The sequence below is a fragment of the Panthera onca genome, chromosome B3, assembly GCF_046562875.1.
Source record: "Panthera onca isolate mPanOnc1 chromosome B3, mPanOnc1 haplotype 2, whole genome shotgun sequence".
NCBI classification, from domain to species: domain Eukaryota; kingdom Metazoa; phylum Chordata; class Mammalia; order Carnivora; family Felidae; genus Panthera; species Panthera onca.
The window spans coordinates 113002752-113023335 of NC_138344.1; the positions used below are offsets into that span (position 1 = coordinate 113002752).

Consider the following 20584-nt stretch of genomic DNA (forward strand, 5'->3'; position numbering starts at 1 on the left):
AGTTCTGTAAATGGGGCTTAGTTTCTCCACAATTGAAGGGCAAACCTATGCTATCATCTTTGAATATAAGACTTAAGGACCATTCTTGGGTTATTCACCTCTGTTTCTGCTGATGGGTGACTCAACTGATGGTAAAACAGTCTTTCCCCTCTTCCCCGCTTAAATCTGTTTGGCCTTCTGCAGAACTAACTTTGTTCTTCTTCTTTTTTTAAATGAATTGAGATATAGTTGACAGATAACACTGTATTAGCTTTAGGTGTAAAACATAATGACTTTATATATGTATATATTGTGAAATGATCACCAAAATAAGTTAACATCCATCATTATACCTAGTTATAAACTTTTTCCTTGTGATAAAATTTTTAACATGTACTCTTTTGGCCACTTCAAATATAGAATACGGTACTGGTAACTCTAATACCATGCAGTGTATTACATCCCCAGGACTTATTCATCTTGTAACTGGAAGCTTGCATCTCTTAGAACCAACCTTCTTGAACACAGGCATGAACTGTTCAGTGCAGGATTTTACACCATGGTGTAGGGCAACTCTGTATCAGGGCAAAGCCGCTTGAAGTTGGTAACTGCTTGGGACCCTCATACCTGAAGTACTTGTGCTCAGCTCACTACTTGTACTTTCCAGGGATGGATTGGAACCTTTGTCCCGGCCATCTAGAGGTATTAGGAAGAGAGAGAATCAACCATCAATTCCTTATAGTGTGGAAAGTGAGAGGTCAGCTTGAAGCCAAGGTCTGGGTAGTAAGAGTGAGAGGGTAATGGGTAACTATTACATCTGTGCTCTTTCTACAGCAAACACAAGTTTATACAGACCAAAGGTGAAGGGTGGGCTTAATATGGCCCTCGTGTTCATATGGGTTGTAGCTTATACCAGTGACTTCCAACCTGTGGGTCTTAGAGCCACAAGTTACTTCTAGGGGCCAGCAACCCCAATCTGCTAGTAAACACTGTCAATATTCTGAGAAAATAGAAGCACAACTATTAATACCAGGAAGTGGTAGGGTGCAAAGGAGGGCCACAAAATTTTCTGACATAGAAAAAGGTATCCTTGAAAAGGTAGGTAACCAAGTATAAGACCCAGTCTGCCAAAGGCCATGATATTTAAAGCCCTGGAGGAAAGCTTCTTCTCAACACCTGCTTTCCAAAGTGCTAGGGTTTGTGAATGGAGGCTTGCTATTGTTTAGTGTGGTCATGGGAGGGTGCTATCAGCACCATGCATAGGAGGCTCCTTGGTTCTGTTTGGAAAGGAACAGACAGTGGTAGGAAAGAGAAGATAAATTGTGCGTTCTTGGGCTGGATGGGTCAAGTGGATGCAAACTATTTTGACTCAAACCCATTAGATGGGCAGCTTAAGGGTCTTAACAACTCAGTCTTGAAGTTTGAAGGTTTCTCGTATGGTATCCTCCACTCTACTTGGTATGTTCACTTTTTTCATTGCCACTTAGCTAGAGCCTACTCATTCTTCTGAGCTCAGTGCAAGAGTCAACTCTTCTGAAACTTCTCTCTCTAACCCTTCCCTAAATTGTAGACTATGCTGATCTCTTCTAAGAGATTCCTTCTTCGGGCCATGCCTCAGTACAGTTTAAGTTTTTCATATATACTGTCAATACAGGTAATTTACAAATTCTTTGAAGGCAAAGTCCTGGTTCATGGCTCATTCACAACCCTCAAGCTACCTAGCATTGTTCAGCACATAGGAAGCTCTTATGAATTCTTTGTTGTTTATTTACTTATTTACTTACTTATTTATTTATATTTAATTTAATTTTTAAAGCTTTTTAAGGTTTTTAGAGTTTATTTATTTATTTTGAGAGAGAGCATGCACGGCATGTGCAGGGAGGGTCTGAGAGACAGGGGGAGAGCCCAAGCAGGCTCCACACTGTCAACACAGAACCTGACATGGGGCTTGATCTCACAAATTGTGAGATCACGACCTGAGTGGAGATCAAGAGTCGGATGCTTAGCTGACTGAGCCACCTAGGTGCCCCAAGACTTTTTCTTTTTAAGTAATCTCTACACCCAATTTGGGGCTTGAACTTACAACCCTGAGATCAAGAGTTGCATGTTCCATCGACTGAACCAGCCAGGTGTCCTTTCCCTTAATTATTTAAAAGCGAGCACCAAAAAACATAATGGAAAATTGAATATCTAAAAATGTAATACTACTGAATAATGATCCTATTTAAACTCCTTAAGAAAAACTCATAATTGAAGCCTAAAGACAAAATAGAGAAAAAACTGTAGCACATGACAGAATTTTTTCTTAATGTGTAAAAAGTTTCTTACAATTCAGTAAGAAAGCAAACCAACCGAAAATATGGACCCTAGAGATGAACAGGCAGCCCAAAGAAAAATATAAATGGCCAATATATACATGAAAAAACATTCAATTTCAAGCTAAAAATTAATATTAAAATACTAAACATAAAACATAAAAACCATTATCATATTAATAATACTGGCAAAGATTTTTTTTCAAATTGATACTACTCATTTTGGATGAATGCATGTGCAAAGAGGCACTCATGTATAGTTGGTGGGAATATAAATTGGTCCACCTTTTTTTAAGGAAATTTTTTAATATCCATATTTTATATCCACATATCTTTGACCTTGCTATTCTACTGCTAGGGACTTATCCTATAGATATAGTCACACAGACATGTATGTATCAATAGACATATATACAGGGTTATTTACTACAGCATTATTTTTTATGAGTAAAAAACAGGAAAAAATTTAAATGTCCACAAAGGGTATATATAACCATGGAATGCTAAGCAGTCTTTAAATTACAAGGGGAGAAAAGTTCTCAATACATAGTATGATATATCTGTGTATTTAAAAGCATATAAGTGAAAAATACAATCAAGGCTTTCAGCATGTAACGGTAAATACAGTATGACGCATCTGTATATATAAAATGTGGGATATGCTTATATTGCATGGGAAATTTCCAGAAGGAAACTATTAGCAAGGTTACCTTGGGGGAGTGGGTCTAGGATAATCTTAGATCCCTTGTGTTTGTTTGGATCATGTGCTTTATTTTAAAGAATACTAGACAAGTGGAGCATCCCACTTGCCTGGTGCATCGGAATGAGGCGTGGGGAGAGCTCTTCAGATTACCTGGCCGGCTCCTTCTAGTCCGACGCCCCCGGCGGAGACTTGGGTGCCGTGTGGCAATGGGCCGGTATCTTCGGGAAGGTTGTTCCTCTGAAACGGCAAACAACAGGTCACAGGGAGAGTGTTCAGTTTTGATTTGACCCATCTCCTGGGGTCACTGGTAGGAGAAGATCTGGACAGGCTCTGAGACAGGTTTCTAACACTGGTTGCTACGGTAATACGCCCTGAGTTAAGGTGTGACTCCCACATACTCCTTGCTCTCTCCCACATTCCTGGGATATTTTTCCTTCCTCACTTTCAGGACCCACTGGCTCTCCATCTGCTCTCACCTGAGCCCTGGTTGCTTGATACCACCTTGTATCTCCACTGGGCCTCAGAAAGAACCTTGGAAAACCGGTGCAAGCGGCTCTGAAGTCCGTCTCTGCTTCCAGAGCAGCTCTGGCCTTCTGGCAGCTTTGGCTTCTCAGGGGGGTTGTGGCTACTGAGTTTATCCAGCTGCTCCTGGAGAAGCCTGAGGAAGGCCCCTATTGCAAATTCATTAGCCAGGAACCCACTGATACCACTAGTAAAGTGCTTTAGGTCTAAAAAGCTGTGCCCATGGGGCTCTGGGGAACTGTCTTTTGGCTCTGTCTTCAGACAGCTTGGGATTATAGAAGCAAGGCTCCTGGGGACTCCCTGGCCACCCCGTTCTGACTTCTTCTCAGGTTGTGCTATGTGCTGAGGGCTCTCTGATGGTGACCTCAAATCCATCAGGCCCTTCCTCCCAACGTCATCATCCTCAGCATAGTCCTCAGGCAGGTGAGGCTCTGGGTGAAGATCGGCAGAGGTGATGAGGAGCAATGAGAAGATGTTTTCTAGAAGTTCCAGGCACAAAGAGTCAGGAATACTACACAGATACTGTTGACATCTGGCCAGGTATGCTGAGAAGAGATCTGAAGCACCTAAAGAAGCATGTGTGAGAGAAGAGGCCAGAGAAAGAGAGAAAATGCAAATATTAGAAACATTACTTGCCAGACTCACCCATTCTCACAACTTTAACTCTTTCATTTTCTGATGACTAAGGGAAGCAGTTATAGTCAGAAGAATATGAGGCTAGTCAGCCCTGTCTTTTCATGATTTGCGGAAAGATTTTCCTACCTTAATTAAAAGTACAGCTTACTGAACACTCATCATTTTGTTTCTGTTCTTTAAATATTATTCCTGGAGTGCCTAGGTGGCTCAGTTGGTTAAGCGTCAGACTCTTGATTTTGGAACAGGTCATCTCGGCTCAAGTCCTGATCTCAGAGTCGTGAGATCAAGCCCTGTGTCAAGCTCTGCTCTGGGCATGGAGCCTGCTTAAGATTCTCTTTGTCTCTCCCTCTGTCCCTCTCCCTCTCTCATGTGCCCTCTCTCTCTAAAATAAAAAAAAATATACATATGATTCCTCATCCTCAAGCACTTTGTATTTCAGTTCTCAGAATGAAGGTAGCACGGAGACTCCTCATCCCTCAATTCTACTTGCATTCAGTCTTACACTAAAGGTGATCACGAGCTACCCAGATCTCTTAAGAAATACCATTCTCAGAAGTGCAAGTCTATTCCAAAGCTGCACGGGAGAGAAAACTGACCCCTAGTCACAGAGGGCAAGTTAAAGAATTATAAGTTATTAAGAAAAACGAAACAGGATAAAACATGAGGTTCTGTCATAATGTAGGTTGTGACCCATGATATTGACTCAGAGAGCTACATTAAAAAAAAAAAAAGAACAGAAATATATCAAGACTGTGCTCCACTTGGAAGGGTATTATTTCCTAAAACTTAGCATATATATCTCATATATATATATATATACACACACACACATATATATCATGTAAATTATATACCTAAGTGCAAATAGGAATGTGATGTGAAATGCTATTTTCACTGTGGGTTGTAGTTAAAAAAAGAAGCATTCGGAAAATAATACACTATGTGAACAGACTCCGTTAGAACTTAGCAAATCACTTGTTTTCTCCATGTCCTTTTGATTCACTCAGGCTGATAAATGGATGAAATTATTCCTGGGCATAATAAAACCAAGGCCACCTCCCAATCCCATGAAGAACTCACTGGGACAGGCTGTTATCAGCTTATGTGAGTGATGGGGTTCGGGGGAGAAGTGCTGTACCTGGGGAGGAGACAGAATCATTTGCTGGTTCTGCAGCCAAGGCCAGGTCCTCAGAAGGGCTCTCTCTGCATTCCTGGCACTGGGAGTGCTGGTGTGAGTTCACACAGAGGGCATAGATGGCATACTTCATGGCACAGAAGCTCTGGTACAGGGTCAGGTTCTGACACCGGCTCAGGTGCTCAGGGACTGGGGCATCGGCTGAACCTGAATTGTAGAGAAACAGGCAGAACATCACAGTAGGGTGTCTCAGGCAGGAGCTGCAAGTGTGGCTGAAGCAAAGACACTCTGCACTTCAGGCTCAGTGTTCTCATCCTCTCTTCTTGCTGTCAGTTTGACTTGTGCCCTTTCTGGGCCCTTTCCTCCAATCAATATCAACGCACAGTCCCTCTGTTTCCTTTTCCCAGCAGCTTCCCTTCTACATGGCTGTTCACTGTAGCCTTCATGGCCATTTAACAAGTCTTTCCCTTATATTTCTTAAAATACCTGTTTTCCTTTTTAAAAAAATTAAAATGTCAAATTAATATTTAGTCTACCTAGTGTCACATTATACAAGAGATAGGCTTAAAATGCATTTAGACTGAGTAATGAGAGTAAAGGCAACAAAAAATTAGAAACAAATATTTGACATTTTTAAGAAACTACTAAAGCAGAAATCAAGAAATTACAAACTGCTGAAATTCTTTGTACTCTAATTCTCTTAATTTCTCCTTAAAAAAAATTTTTTTTAGGGGCGCAGCCAGTTAAGCGTCCGACTTCAACTCAGGCCACGATCTCGTTTGTGAGGGCTCTGAGCTGACAGTGTGGGTTTCTGACATTTTAATCTGTCCCTAATTCTTTCCATAGCAAAAATACAACCTGCTCAAACCATCTATATGTTGCCTATAAGAGACTCACTTCAGACCTAAAGACACCTGCAGATTGAAAGTGAGGGGATGGTGGGGTGCCTGGGTGGCTCAGTTGGTTAAGCGTCTGACTTCAGCTCAGGTCAAGATCTCACAGTCTGTGAGTTCGAGCCCCACATCAGGCTCTGTGCTGACAGCTCGGAGCCTGGAGCCTGCTTCATATTCTGTGTCTCCCTCTCTCTGTGTCCCTCCCCTGCTTATGCTCTGTCTCTCTCTGTCTCAAAAATAAATAAAAAATTAAAAAAACATAAAAAAAAAAGAAAGTGAGGGTATGGAAAACCATTTACCATGCAAACAGAAGTGAAAAGAAAGCTGGGGTAGCAATACTTATATTGGACAAAATAGACTTTAAAACAAAGACTGTAACCAGAGACAAAGAAGGGCATTACATAATGATACAGGGAACAATCCAACAAGAGAATACGATAATTGTAAATATTTATGCACCCAACACTGGAGCACCTAAAAACATAAAGCAACTATTAATAGACATAAAGGAAGAAACTGACAATGATACACTAACAGTAGGGGCCTTTAACACTTCGCTTACATCAATGGACAGATCACCAGACAGAAAATCAACAAGGAAACAGTGGCTCTGAATGACACATTGGACCACATGGATCTAACAGATACATTCAGAACATTCCATTCCAAAACAGCAGAATACACATTCTTTTCAAGTGTACATGGAAAACTCTCCAGAATAAATCACATGTTATGCCACAAAATAAGTCTCAGTAAAATCAAAAAACAATGAAATCATTTCCTGCATCTTTTCTGACCACAATGGTATGAAACTAGAAGTCAACCACAAGAAAAAATCTGGAAAGAACACAAACACATGGAGGCTTAAGTAACGTGCTGCTAAACAATGAAAGAACCACCAAGAAATCAAAGAGGAAATAAAACATGGAGACAAATGAAAATGAAAACACAACGGTCCCAAATTGGATATAGAAAAACCTGTTTCAAGAGGGAAGATCATAGCAATACAGACCTAGTTCAAGAAATAAGAAAAATCTTAAATAAACAACCAACTTTACACTTACAGGAGCTAGAAAAAGAAGAACAAAGCCTAAAGTCAGTAGAAGTAAGGAAATAATAAAGATTAAAGAAGAAATAAATGAAATAGAGACTAAAGAAACAATGGAACAAATATATCAATGAAACCAGGAGCTGGTTCTTCAAAAAAAAATGAACAAAATTGATACACCTTTAGCCACATTCATCAAAAAAAAAAAAAAAAAGGGAGAGAGAGAGAGAGAGCGAGCGAGCTAGACAGCATTCAAATAAATAAAATCAGAAACAAAGGAGAGAAGAAAAACTGATACCACAGTCGTTTATGTTTAATATGAGAGAATACTATGAAAAATTACGTGCCCACAAATTGGCAAACCCTGAAGAAATCAATAAATTCCTACAAACATGTAACCTTCCAAAACTAAATCAGGAAGAAACAGAGAATTTGAACAGATTAGCAATAAAACTGCATTAGTAATTGTAAAACTCCCAGATCCTGGACCAGATGGCTTCACAGGTGAATTCCAGCAAACATTTAAAGAAGAGTTAATAATACCTATTCTTCTCAAACTATTACAAAAACCAGAAAAGGAAGGAAAGCTTCTAAATTCATTCTATAAGTCCAGAATTATCCTGATATCAAAACCAGATAAAGATATCCCAAGAAAAGAAAATTACAGGCCAGTATTTCTGATGAACATAGATGCAAAAATCCTCAACAAAATAGAAAATTGAATCCAATAATACATGAGAAAAAATGTATTCACTATGATCAAGAGGGATTTAACTCCAGCAGGGATATAAGCGTGATTCAATACTCACACATCGATCAACGTGATATATCACATTGACAAAAGAAAGAATAAAAACCATAGGATCATCTCAACAGACATAGAAAAAGCATTTAAGAAAGCACAACATCCATTCATGATAAAAACTCTCTACAAAGTAGGTTTATAAAGAGCACACCTCAACATAATAATTAAGACCATATATGAAAAACCCACAACTAACATCATGCTCAATGGTAAAAAACTGAAAGCTTTTCCTCTAAGATTAGGAACAAGACAAGGATGTCCACTCTCACCACTTTTATTTAACATAGTACTGAAAGTCCTAGCCACAGCAATCACACAAGAAAAAAAAAAGTCATCCAAATTGGTAAGGAAAAAGTAAAATTTTCACTATTTGCAGATGACATGATAATACTATATATAAAAAAACCATAAGACTTCACCAAAAAGCTATTAGAACTGATAAATTAATTCAGTAAAGTTGCAGGATACAAAATTAATATATAGAAATCTGTTGCATTAAAAGAAAAACATACAACCTGCTCAAAAAAAGAAAAGCATTAAATGTAGTAAAGCAAAAAGGAAAAGAAATATTACCCATGACCCTACCAGCTAAATATAACCATTGTTATGTTCTGGTGTAAGGCCTTTAACAGTTTTGCATACATACGTGGATATGTATTTAAATTGACTGTAATGATATTTTATGCACTATTTAATTTTCCTACTTCTTAAATATTATAGTACAAGCATTTGGTTGTATTTCTTCATGGACTAAATTTCTGATGGTTGCAGAGTTCCACTGAATGAATCCCTTCCCTAGGGATTCTTCTTGGGCAGGGCATGCAGTACTTAGGGATGCTTTGCTAGTATGATGTTGCAACAAACCCGTTTATGTATATACTTCCTAGTGATTACTTCTTCCAGGAAGTAACCTCAGCTTCACCAAGATCAGGGTGATATGAAGAATAAGACCGATACTGTTCTATGCCCCTGGCCTCAATATGGCATTACTGATCAGGGCCAGGATTTGCAAGTACTTGCATGACCCTGAGAGTGAGTAACTCCTTATATTTTGTACCCCAGATGCCTCTCTTGCCTCAGCTTAATCCCAGTTCTATTAATGACTTCTTTTGCCTTTTCCAAGTTCAAGTTCTACATGTGTCCTGGTGGGTCACCAGGAATCCGATTTAAAATACTTCTCTGGAAGCCTTTTGTATGTGTATGTCGAAAACAGTTCTAGTTCCTTTAGGAAATCTGGTAAACAAATTGCCTACTTTTCCAGAAAAAAATATAGAATGTAGTAACACTGGTTTTCCAATTAGTGGCAGGTCCTTTTAAAAAGTAAATCAAAGCAACATATAAGTTGAGAAATATCTATTGACACATGAAAACATTAGTTTCTCTGAAAGCTAAGTGTCCCTAGCCTGTGTTCTAGGTTATAAAGTGATTTTTGGAAGCAAAAAGAATTGAGTTTTAAGCAGAGATCCAAGGCTAAAACAAGGCTTTATTATTGCTTTAGGCAAGTCTTTCTTCTAAACTTCATGTGTTTAGTACATTATGAAGAAGAGACGAGAGGGAAAGGAAGCATAGAACCTGCTAGGAGAAAGCTTATAAAGCACGGAAAGATTCACCAAGAACTTGCATAAATATTGTCAATGACAGTGTGAATGACAAACTCAGACAGCAGGTCCTAATTCCGCTTCACTGGGATGAAGGTATGTGAGTGGTTCCTGCGATGGTTCCACAAGTACAAAGGTTTCTGTGGGACTGTTCTCGTAGAATTCCCTATACCTCACTGAGAAAGGAGAGGTATGCACCCAACATCTCATAATCTGATTGGGGCAAATACGGATAATTTAGCAGGTGTCTGCTGGACCACCCACCTTGACAGATCACATCTAGATAAATCCTGTGTTAAAAGAAACTGGTGTAGGATTGTCCTAACAGGGAAGCTTGACCAAGTCACTCCATCGCCAACTCACCGTGCTCTTGCTGGGGGTCCTTGGCTGGCACCATCTGTAAGAGCTTGAGAACATCTTCCTCCCTGAGAGCTGGAAGGTTGGTAAGGTGATGGAGAGAGTACAGCACAGAGTGGCTGTCTCCACCATGTAAATGACATAAGAGATCTCTCTTTGGTATGGGGTTGCTGAAGGGCAAAATTGAGAGGATGGAAGAGAGTCAGTTTAAAGAATTGCTCTAAGAAAGACCATCTCTATTCCCTCTTGTTCTTTCTCTCTGGCCCAATACAGCATAGGTTCATTTCCCTTAACACTAAATTCTAGTTGGTCTGGGATACAGCAGAGCATTTATTTACTGTTAGGAAAGTACATCCACCGAGTCAGCTGTACTTATCCAGAAAGGACCTAGAAAGGGCCTGTTTGGTCAGTAGGATCTAGAAAGAGCCTATAGATTAGGCTTCCCAATTTCCATACTCTTCGTAGCTAAGAGCTGACCCAAGCTTCTCTGCTTTGCTTTGAGTAAGGCCACTTCCTCTTCTGCCTACTCTACTTTAGGAAGTACTGGTCATGTGTGTGAAGAACAAAACATGAACCTGGATCATGGGAAGATCTAAGGCTAAGTTACCAGGGAAGCACAGCTTTGTACACAGTTCAATATGCAGCTATTGAGAATAATAAACTTGTGATCCAGGATAACACATCCCTAAGAACGTGGACCACATTTACCAGCTGTGTCACTTTAGGCATGATATTCAACACCTCTAGGCTTAAGTTGTTCCACCTTTAAAAGGAGGGCAATATTGGCATCTGCCTCACAGAACTATTGTGAGGCTTCAGTGAAATCATCCACTGAAAAGGCTCAGAGCAATGTCTGGCATATAGTAAGTACTCAGGAAATGTGAGCTTTTGTTCCTTTTATCACTGTCATCCTCAAAGTTTCCTCTAGTTTTAATCTCATCGCTATGGTAAAGATAATCATTACCTATGTTTCTTTCCTGGCTTAATAGCTGGAACGATTATTAGTTGCTGGTCAATGCTGTCAACTCAAACGTCAATGTGGAAGGTGGCTTGAAATGGCCACATGTGTGGAGCATGGGATCAAGTGTGCCCAATGGTGGGAAGGGGGCTGGCCGCACAGGACTGTACCTGCTCTGCTGTACACACCACTCCAGGACCTCTAGGTGAGCCCACAGCCCATCACAGGCATCCCTGAGGAGCTTGTCACAGCCCTGGTCCTGCATTGACATGGAGAAGGAAGAGATGCTGCCTCAGGAACCTGGGGTCACGGATTGTGACCGACCTCAGGCCCCTGCATTCTGCCTCACCTCAAAGCCTGGTATCACTCACTTCTGGAGTAGCTCACACTGCAGTGTGAGAGTTACCTGGGTCCTGTGGAGTGTCTGGAGCAGACTCTTGGCTGATGCTAGGCTCTGGCAGTGCGTCCAGCCCAGGAGCACGAGCAGTCGACTGAGAGGCCTGAATTCTCTGTCGAGTAGGCAGCCAAGACTTGGGAAGTCTTCCTCTTTCAGCAGCGTGAGTGCCGTCACCTGTAAGCCGACGGAGGCTGCTGTAAGGAGTTTTGTGGACCTGCCACTCAGGGTAGAAAGCTTTAGTTGAGCAGGGAGATGCCGGACAATGAAAAAAGTGGCCAGTTGAAGACAAAATGTTCACACTGTAAGCTCTCAGAAGGCAGAGACTGACTTCTGTTGTAACCCCAGGTCCTAGCACAGTGCCTGGCACACAGGATGAGGTTAATAAATACCTGTTGAGTTCAACTAAAGCTTGGCTGCGGTCTGGAAGGAGAAGGTTAGACGGATTCAATTCCCGTCAGCTAGGCAACATATTGCTGCCACAGTCTTTTCTTCCTCACACCTTCCAGAAAACTTATACATACCCAACATCTTCGTCCCCACCAAAGAGCGGATATAAAATGACTGCAGTTTTAATTAAGAATGATACTGGTTCTCAGAGCCTTCTTTCCCCTGGGACTGTGGGATGGACACACCCGATGACACATCACTAATTAGACTGCTTTGTGTTAGATAAATGAGTGGGAGAGAAAGGAGAAATGAAAAAGTCTATAGAGAATCCCTCGGTACTTCTGTGATGGGGAATGAATACGTTTGACTTACCAGGATCTGCTCGAGGAAGTGCTTGCTGTTGCTCAAGCAGTAGAAATAGGCTGATTTCCAAGCCTGGGCTGGGTCAGGATTAGAGAACAGGGCCAGCATTGCCTGCTCAGGATCTAGATGATCGGGGGAGACTAAAAATCAAACCAGACAGGGTTACCAGGGAACAGGAAGCTCTTCTTTCCTAAGCTAAAGCCCATTTGAAAAACCAACAGACGTGAGAATTCACGCTTTTAAAAACTTAAGCCAGGCTTTCTGTGCTTCTATCTGAAAGACTCTTTAACTTCTCTCAGTAGCTTCTGAAAAGCTCTTTCCTGCTATTGTTATTACTTTGTTATTTTTTTCCACCATTCCATCTTGGACTACAAAATCTTTCCTTTTACAAAAGAACACCTTATCATTTTTGCTTAGCTCCTCCACTAGATTTCCTGAGCAATTTGGAAGGCACTAGCCTAGAGGAACTTCAGAGGTACAGCAGAATTACCAAGACACAAGGAGAAGCAGCAAAGGGAACACACCTTTTCCCGAGGGTATGGTCTTCGCTGGCTTTTCTGCGGCCTTCTCTGCATAAGTATGGCCATACAGGGATAGCAGGCTCCGTCCTGCCTTGTGGAGCAGGCAGCTGAGCACCCGCTCTTCCTGCAGGGGGTTCCCCTCAGCCCTGCAGGCCTCCAGTAGTTCCTCACAAAGGAGATGCAGCTCAACTTCGAGAGGCTCTGCAGGGCAATGCAGAGTCCGCAGGGCTCCATAGATAGCATCTACTTCACCAGGGGGCCCAGTGGCGGAGTCCTGCACAGCCTGAAGCACCCTTCGAATGAAGTCCACCAGTGCCTTTTGCAGGGGCCAGCCACAGAGGCCGGTGCCGTCGTCTTCTCTAAGCAGGAGCTCCAGCAGGGCCTGTGCTGGCTGGGGAGACTGCCTCAGAAGATCCCAGAGCACAGAGATGGCTTCTGAGCTGAGCCGAGGGGTCCAGCTATCCCGCCTCTGATTTCCATCAAGCACAGGGCCTCCTGAATCTTGTGCTAGGGCCTCATATAGCTCCTAAATAGAGGATGAAGAGAGGGATCCATGGGAGGCATGTCTAGAATGTTATCATTTATAAGCCTTGAAGCTTTCCCCTTTTCGGTAGAAATATGCACGTGTATATAATAGTAGCAGTAGCAAACACTTCTGTAGTAGTTACTTCCTGCCAGGCCCTTTACATTGAAAAGTCAAATTAACCCTTACAAGAGAAAGACACTGCTATTATGAGTGTGCTCATATGAGTGTGCTCATTATGAGTGTGCTCATTCACTGCTAATGAAGAGATTGAGGCAAAAAAGATTGAGGCAAAGAGATAACTCAATCTCCCAAGGCCTCCATTCTCAAGCTAGTTCCCCCTCACCACCTCCAAAATGTGCACTGTAGATCTAAATCAAGGGCTGCAAATTGATAGACCACGCTGGTAACAAATGGGCATGAGACATGATGCCCACTCTCATGGCATTTAAATTCAACTTTTAAAAGAACATTACATACCAGTTTTTAACTTCTGCTCTAAATCCTAGCCATCCTTTGAGGTATACCCCATTCCTCATCCTTTAAAGCCTTCCCCAAGGGGTGCCTGGGTGGCTCAGTTGGTTGAGCATCCAATTTTGGCTCAGGTGATGATCTCACGATTCATGGGTTTGAGTCCCACATTGGGCTTTCTGCTGTTCAGTGTAGAGCACACTTCAGATCCTCTGTCCCCCTCTCTCTCTGTCCCTCCCCTGCTCATGCACATGTGTTCTGTCTCTTAAAAAAATAATAAATAAATAAACTTGAAACAAACAAACAAAAAAATCTTCCCTGTACCTCCAACTCACACAACTCTCCCTCTTTATTGGGCATTCAAAGTACTCAAAATTAGTGCCATCTGGTTTAGTCCACAATTGTGGCATGTGTGTATTCGTCTTTCTCCCTGACTAGATGGTAAGCCTTTAAAGGTAAGCACCTCTACGGGACGCCTGGGTGGCTCAGTTGGTTGAGCGTCTGACCTTGGCTCAGGTCATGATCTCACAGTTCATGAGTTTGAGCCCTGTGCCAGCTTTTGTGCTGACAGCGCAGAACCTGGAGCCCGCTTTGAGTTCTATGTCTTCCTCTCCCTCTCTGCCCCTTCCTTTCTCATGCTGTGTGTCTCTCTCTCTCCCTCTCAAAAACAAACATTAAAAAAATTTTTTTTTAAGGCAAGAGCCTCTACAGTCTCTAATCTGTTTGCAGGGTTAGGGTAGAGGCAGAAAAGAGGACGGAGCAGTAGGTGATTTCTCACGCGTTAGCACCATGCCTACGGACAGTACTGAGGGATGCTTCTTCATTATCTGCTTCCAAGATGGTCACAGGGCCATGGGTCTTTGACCTAATACAAGTGTAAGTCCCTACCTTAAATCCTACTGCTAATATGTATTTAATTAGCTGGTGGCCAGGTCATGAAGAAAATCAGTACTGAGCGTCAGAGCATACCTCAGGCACCTTAGATATAGTTAAGATTTAGTTTGATCTGCCCCCAGAAATTTGTTGTGAGGATTACCACATTCAATGCACCTGTTATATAAGAGGTATTCAACAAACACTAATTGCTTCCTCCCTTTATATTCCCTATGATACACTGGTGAAAAATTCAAACATCCAGTTTAAATCCAAGTTATGTATTCCTTTCCCATGAAAAGAAAAAAAAACGACACCTTTAATCCCCAGTTATACTTAGTACTTCTGGACAATCCAACTCTGAGAATTCTAAAATCAGGTAAGTTTATTCCAATTCTGAGCTCTCTTGAAAGGGACATCTACCTAGCTTGGTCTTGCCTGAGAACAGAGTATAGCCAACCTCCTTGGGATCTATCTCTGCTAGATCCTTGGGAGCTGAGCTTATCGAGTGATAGTAACCCTAGGCAGATAGCTCCCCAGCCCTCTCTTACCTTGAGGATGTCCTCAGGAATGTCACTTTGCAGGTCTTCTGATAATAAAAGAAACTCAAGCTTTCTCCGGAAAACACTTGGGAGTAATTTCTAGAAGAATCATAAGAAGGAAGCATAGAGATTAGGCATATTCTTTGTTAACAAATAATATTTCTCTTCAGTTAGTCTTATTTCTGCTGCTTCTCTAAGATAAAGCACTTTTAACCACTAAATTCTTGGATATGTTTGAGATGCTTTTTTTTTTCTAAATAAAAACAGCTAAATTTGGATGCATATCCCTCTTAAATACTAACATTTAACTCCTACTCTGATTAGCCTCAAATTCCAAGCTTTGCTCATTTCATGTGACTTTTCTGTCATATGAGGTCTTTTTCAAAGAAATGTCCTTGTGGTGTCCAAACACCCAGTCATGAGTAAGCTTGGGAAAGTATGGCCCACATGATCCTCTTTTGGTCCAAACCCATCTTTGATATTCATTATAAGGTGGAAAACAATAGGAAAGAGGAAGAGATCTAATGTTTATTAAACACTTATTATATGCCAGGTACTGTGTGTCATATATTTTTTTAATGTTTATTTATTTCTGAGACAGAGAGAGACAGAGGATGAGTGGGGGAGGGGCAGGGAGAGAGGGAGACACAGAATCTGAAACAGGCACCAGGCTCTGAGCTGTCAGTACAGACCCCGACGCCAGGCTTGAACTCATACCCGTGAGATCATGACCTGAGCCGAAGTTGGGACGCTCAACTGACTGAGCCACCCGGGCACCCCTGTCATATTTTTACAAATTAAAAAAAAAAATTTAGTTAATCTCTAAATCAAACAAATATCTTATTTTTTGTAAGTTTATTTATTTATTTTGAGAGAGAGAAATAGAGCGTGAGCAGGGGAGGAGCAGAGAGAGGGAGAGATTGGGGGGGGAGAGAGAGAGAGAGACAGAGAATCCCATGCAGGCTCTGTGCTGTCAGTACAGAGTCCAATGTAGGGCTTGATCTCATGAACTGTGGGATCATGACCTGAACTGAAACCGAGTGTCAGCCATTTAACCTACTTAACCACTCAGGTGCCCCAAGTCTCTATTAAAGAAATTTTTTTTAATGTTTATTTATTTTTGAGAGACAGACACAGCATGAGCGAGTAAGGGGCAGAGAGAGAGAAAAAGAGAGAGAGACAGACAGACAGACAGACAGTATCTGAAGCAGGCTCCACGCTCCGAGCTGTCAGGACAGAGCCCGATGCAAGGCTTGAACTCACAAACTGTGAGATCATGATCTGAGCCAAAGTTGTGTGCTTAACTGACTGAGCCACTCAGGTGCCCCTAAAAACAACCTTTACTAAAGATGAAATGGTTAGGAAGTATTTTCTAATTATTTCAAGTATGCAAAAGTGATCCCATCAAATATTTGTTAATGAGACATGCCACCAGAGAAGACTGATGTATGAAAGAAAGAGCCCCTGACTCTTCCTGGACCTGCTTGTTTCACAGTAACTTGCTTTACCTGGTTCATAAAACTAAAATTATAGTTTCCCTTTCTCTAGACACCAATACAAGTAAGAGTAAAATCTAGGACTAATCCTGACAAACACTGCTTTAAAGACACCTATAAATCACATGGCTGATTAAAGGTTCCAGGAGTCATATTTTTTAAATTAATTTTTAAAAAATGTTTATTTAGTTTTGAGAGAGAGAGAGAGAGACAGAGCGTGAGCAGGGGAGAGGCAGAGAGAGAGGGAGACACAGAATCCAAAGCAGGCTCCAGACTCCGAGCTGTCAGCACAGAGCCCGATGTGGGGCTCGAACTCACAAACCGCAAGATCATGACCTGAGCCGAGGTCGGACACTTAACCAACTGAGCCACCCAAACACCCCTCTGGGAGTCATATTTTACTGTAAGGTCTCCTATCTCAAGCAAGAAGCACCTGCAAGATCGTTTGTGTGTGGGGGGAGGGCAATGGGTTTAGAACACAAGATCATACTCTACTCAAGTGCCATTCATCACGTCACAGGCTAACATGATCTGGTGTGTTTGTGGTGTAAAACCCTATTTCTTCTTACCGCATCCTTCTCTCATGCACCTATGCCATCTGAATGCTTATATAATGCTAATGATTGAAGTTGATGAAGAAAATTCATGCTGGAAAGCTAAAGGTTAAATTCTTCTATTGAGGACTAAAAGAAAGTAATAGATAAGATGTCCAGACAGCAGGCCTTTGGAAAAAAAAAAAACCTGGTTAAGATATTAGGACTTTAATCTAGAATCCTAAAGACTCATTAGCTTATAATTATTTTACTGGTGAAAATACTTTATGCACATGCAGGGTCATAAATGACTAACATTTCTAAAACAGGGAAGAATTTGCTCCATGTTTCTAAGCATGGATCTTACTATCAAAGCAAGGTGTGTTCAATGCAGAAAAATTAAAATATGGAAATAGGCAAGTGAAAACACACACATACATGCTCCAAATCTTCCCACTGAAAGAGAGCTTCTATTAATACTGTGGTCTAAGGGCATCCAGACCATTTCTACGCACACATCTCAAATGTATAGTTTTCTAAAAAATTTTTTTCACATAGTACAGTATGAACATCCTTCCATGTCACTGAAAGTTCATTTACCACATAATTTTAATAGTGGCATGATATTTTACAAACAGATTAACCAATCCTATACTGTGGACATGGGAGTTGTTTCCAGTTTTCCTCTATTAGAAGCAGCATGCAGTGAACATCTCTGCAGTTAAATCTTTGCAAACATGCTTCCACATGTAGAGATAAATCACCGCAAGATACAAAGGCAGAAGGCAAAAGTGGATGAAGAAAAAGGAAAATGGAACCGTTTCAAGTAATAATTAAAAAGGAAGCTTCGGACATCAGGGTGGCTTTGTCTGTTGAGTGTCCACTTCGGCTCAGGTCCCCATCTCCTGGTTTGTGAGTTTGAGCCCCGCATCGGGGCTCGCTGCTGTCAGTGCAGAGTCCCCGTCTCTCTGTCCCTCCCCTGCTCGTGCTCTCTCAAAAATAAGTAAACATTTAAAAAGTAAGCTTTTGACAGAAGGTGGGAGGCTGGAAAAGGAGAGGCAGCCAGCAAGTCCCCTAAAAGATAAAGGCCACTCTGGGACAGCAACTGGTCTTGCGGAACTATTCTTAAGAACCCACTTGCAATCTTAGTCCTTGTAAAAGAGGTAAGACTCTGAGGTCCTTGCTTAAAGTTTAAACCATTCCCACAACTGTTTAAATAACGGAGGCACTGAACCTTTAAGACCAAATGGTCTTGATGTTTGGAAAAACAAGAACTATTCTTAGTCTGTGCTAAGGAGCCATGGAAGTGAAATCAACCACCTAGTCTGGTTGAGCAACTGTACAGAAAATAAGCAACAAAGTAGCCATAAAGTAGGTAAATGCTCTTCAGTGAGGGGAAAGTTCACTTGGTTTAACAAATTCCATACTTGGACTAGAAAGATCTTTAGTCAATAACAACAGACATTTTTTCTTTTTCTCTCTGAAGACACTCTGAATATTTTAACTCAAGTTTTCCCTTTTAGATCTGCAATGATAGCTAACTTAATCATTCTGGGCTAATTTTTTAATTTTGTTTCTCTTTTTTCCCTCTCCTGGCTAGTCTTTTTGTCATTTTTCTTTTTTTAGACTTGGAAAAGCCTGGACAAAAAATACATTTAGATTAGTAATTTCTTGTATTTTTTGATAGCAATGTGGAGAAAGAGAAGTGTCAGGCAAAACTGGAACTAAAAGCAAAATTAATTCTAATGATAGAGGGGAGTAAAGAAGAAAATTAGGCTGACTTACACACATTTACAAAACAGAATTTATGGTTTCTGGCTTTTAAGTCCATAAGGCTAAAAATAATGTTCAGCAGGAAAAACCAGTAGGCTGGGGATTCAAAGTCAGAAGATCTTGGTTCCAGCCTTAGTTTTGCCAACTAACTTTATGGTGTGACCCTGGGCCAGTCATTTCTTCATTTCTCTTCTGGGTCAGAAGTTCCTCACTTTAAAATCCTAAAGTCTACAGGCACCTGGGTGGCTCAGTTGATTAAGTGTCTGACTTCGGCTTAGGTTATGATCTCCTGGTTGGTGAGTTTAAACCCCGTACTGATAGTGCAGAGCCTGTTTGGGATTCTCTCTCTCTCTCTCTCTCTCTCTCTCTCTCTCTCTCTCCCCGTCTCTCTCCCACTCACTCTCTCTCTCGCTCCCTCAAAGTAATAATCTTAAAAAAATTAAAAAAATAAAAATCTTAAATTTTGGGGCTTAATACAAAATTGTCTCAGAGAAAGTCCTCCAATGGATAGCAATTTCTGATAATTATCACATACTTCTAAAAGGCTTTTAATGGCAATCTTTTTTTTTTAAAAAGCACTTCGTTATAAGGTTTCTTTCACTAAATCTGCACACTGTGTTTTTATATTTGGTAACTTTTAGTTTAATTCATGTGGATTATTAAATTATTAATTAATGAGGCTTAAATCTGTAAGCTTTCACTGCACCGGACTAGTTAAAATGAGCTTTTTGGAAGAACAACCAGGTTTCGGCTCAGCCCATTCTCTATTACTTGAGTATTATGAGGTTCATACTTTATTTGCTCTGTTGTCACTTTCACTGAGGTTTGCAAAGTTCTGTTCAGGTACAAGACTCACAGTGGTATCTAACAAAATTATATCACTAATGTATGTTGGGGGATTAATGAATAAATTTAGGTAAGGAAACAGCAATAAAAACTCAAGCTATTCTCACTGTCAATACTGAGAGGGGAATATGACAAACCTCATAATAAAGGAAGTAACAGATAAAAAGGAAATCTTAAAACTACTTCCAAGTTCTTCTCAGTGTTGGCCTCAGAAAAACTTTGAATATAAACCTGCTTACCTTTTCCTGGGAGAACCATTTTTCCAGTACAAGAAACCAGATCCAGGCTAATCTTTGAGGGTTGATGTCCTGTCCACATCTGAAAAATGTAAAAAGAAAGAATTTCTGAACAAAGAGTTTCTACTGACCTTTTCTCTTTTGTGATCCAAGATTTGGATTTCACTGCTCAGTGTGTTTTAAACCTAAACAGGCATGACATTGTACTAATGAGAAATTTTCAAATGTATGTGATAGATCAATAAAACTAGAACCAGAACAGCGCTAGATTTCATTAAAAAAAAAAAAAAAAAAAAAAGGAAAAAAGTCTCACCCCTGCCTCTACCTCCCTATCTAGTCTTTATTATTATTATTTTAATTTTTTATTGTTTTTATTTATTTTTGAGAGAGAGAGAGACACAGCGTGAGCAGGAGAGGGGCAGAGTGAGAGGGAGACAGAATTTGAAGTAGGCTCCAGGTTCTGGGCTGTCAGCACAGAATCTGACGCAGGGCTCGAACTCATGGACCGGGAGATCATGACTTGAGCTGAAGTTGGATGCCCAACAGACTGAGCCACCCAGGCGCTTTTTATTTTTATTATTTTTAAACATTACATAGAAAACCATAAAAAGCAAAGCTCTTTAAAGTATATTGTTGAAAACAGAAACTGAGTCAAGTAGTCTTAAAGAAAATAA

At 40.8% G+C, this 20584-nt stretch overlaps 1 protein-coding gene across 3 annotated transcripts in view; it reads right to left on the reverse strand.

Annotated features, from left to right (window-relative positions):
- Positions 1-20584, reverse strand: part of ZFYVE26 (zinc finger FYVE-type containing 26) — an 88571-nt gene that overhangs the window by 66066 nt on the left and 1921 nt on the right. For all 3 annotated transcript variants that reach the window (XR_013556057.2, XM_060620120.3, XM_060620119.3), the window contains exons 3-13: positions 19914-19992; positions 15036-15125; positions 12621-13143; positions 12106-12236; positions 11356-11520; positions 11120-11208; positions 9998-10161; positions 5294-5497; positions 3474-4085; positions 3148-3234; positions 607-675 (exon numbers count right to left, since the gene is read on the reverse strand). Coding sequence is in view for 2 of the 3 variants with exons in the window: in XM_060620120.3 (XP_060476103.1) it covers positions 607-675; positions 3148-3234; positions 3474-4085; positions 5294-5497; positions 9998-10161; positions 11120-11208; positions 11356-11520; positions 12106-12236; positions 12621-13143; positions 15036-15125; positions 19914-19992 (2213 nt within the window). In the remaining variant the exon portion in view is untranslated. The remainder of the gene's footprint in view (positions 1-606; positions 676-3147; positions 3235-3473; positions 4086-5293; positions 5498-9997; positions 10162-11119; positions 11209-11355; positions 11521-12105; positions 12237-12620; positions 13144-15035; positions 15126-19913; positions 19993-20584) is intronic.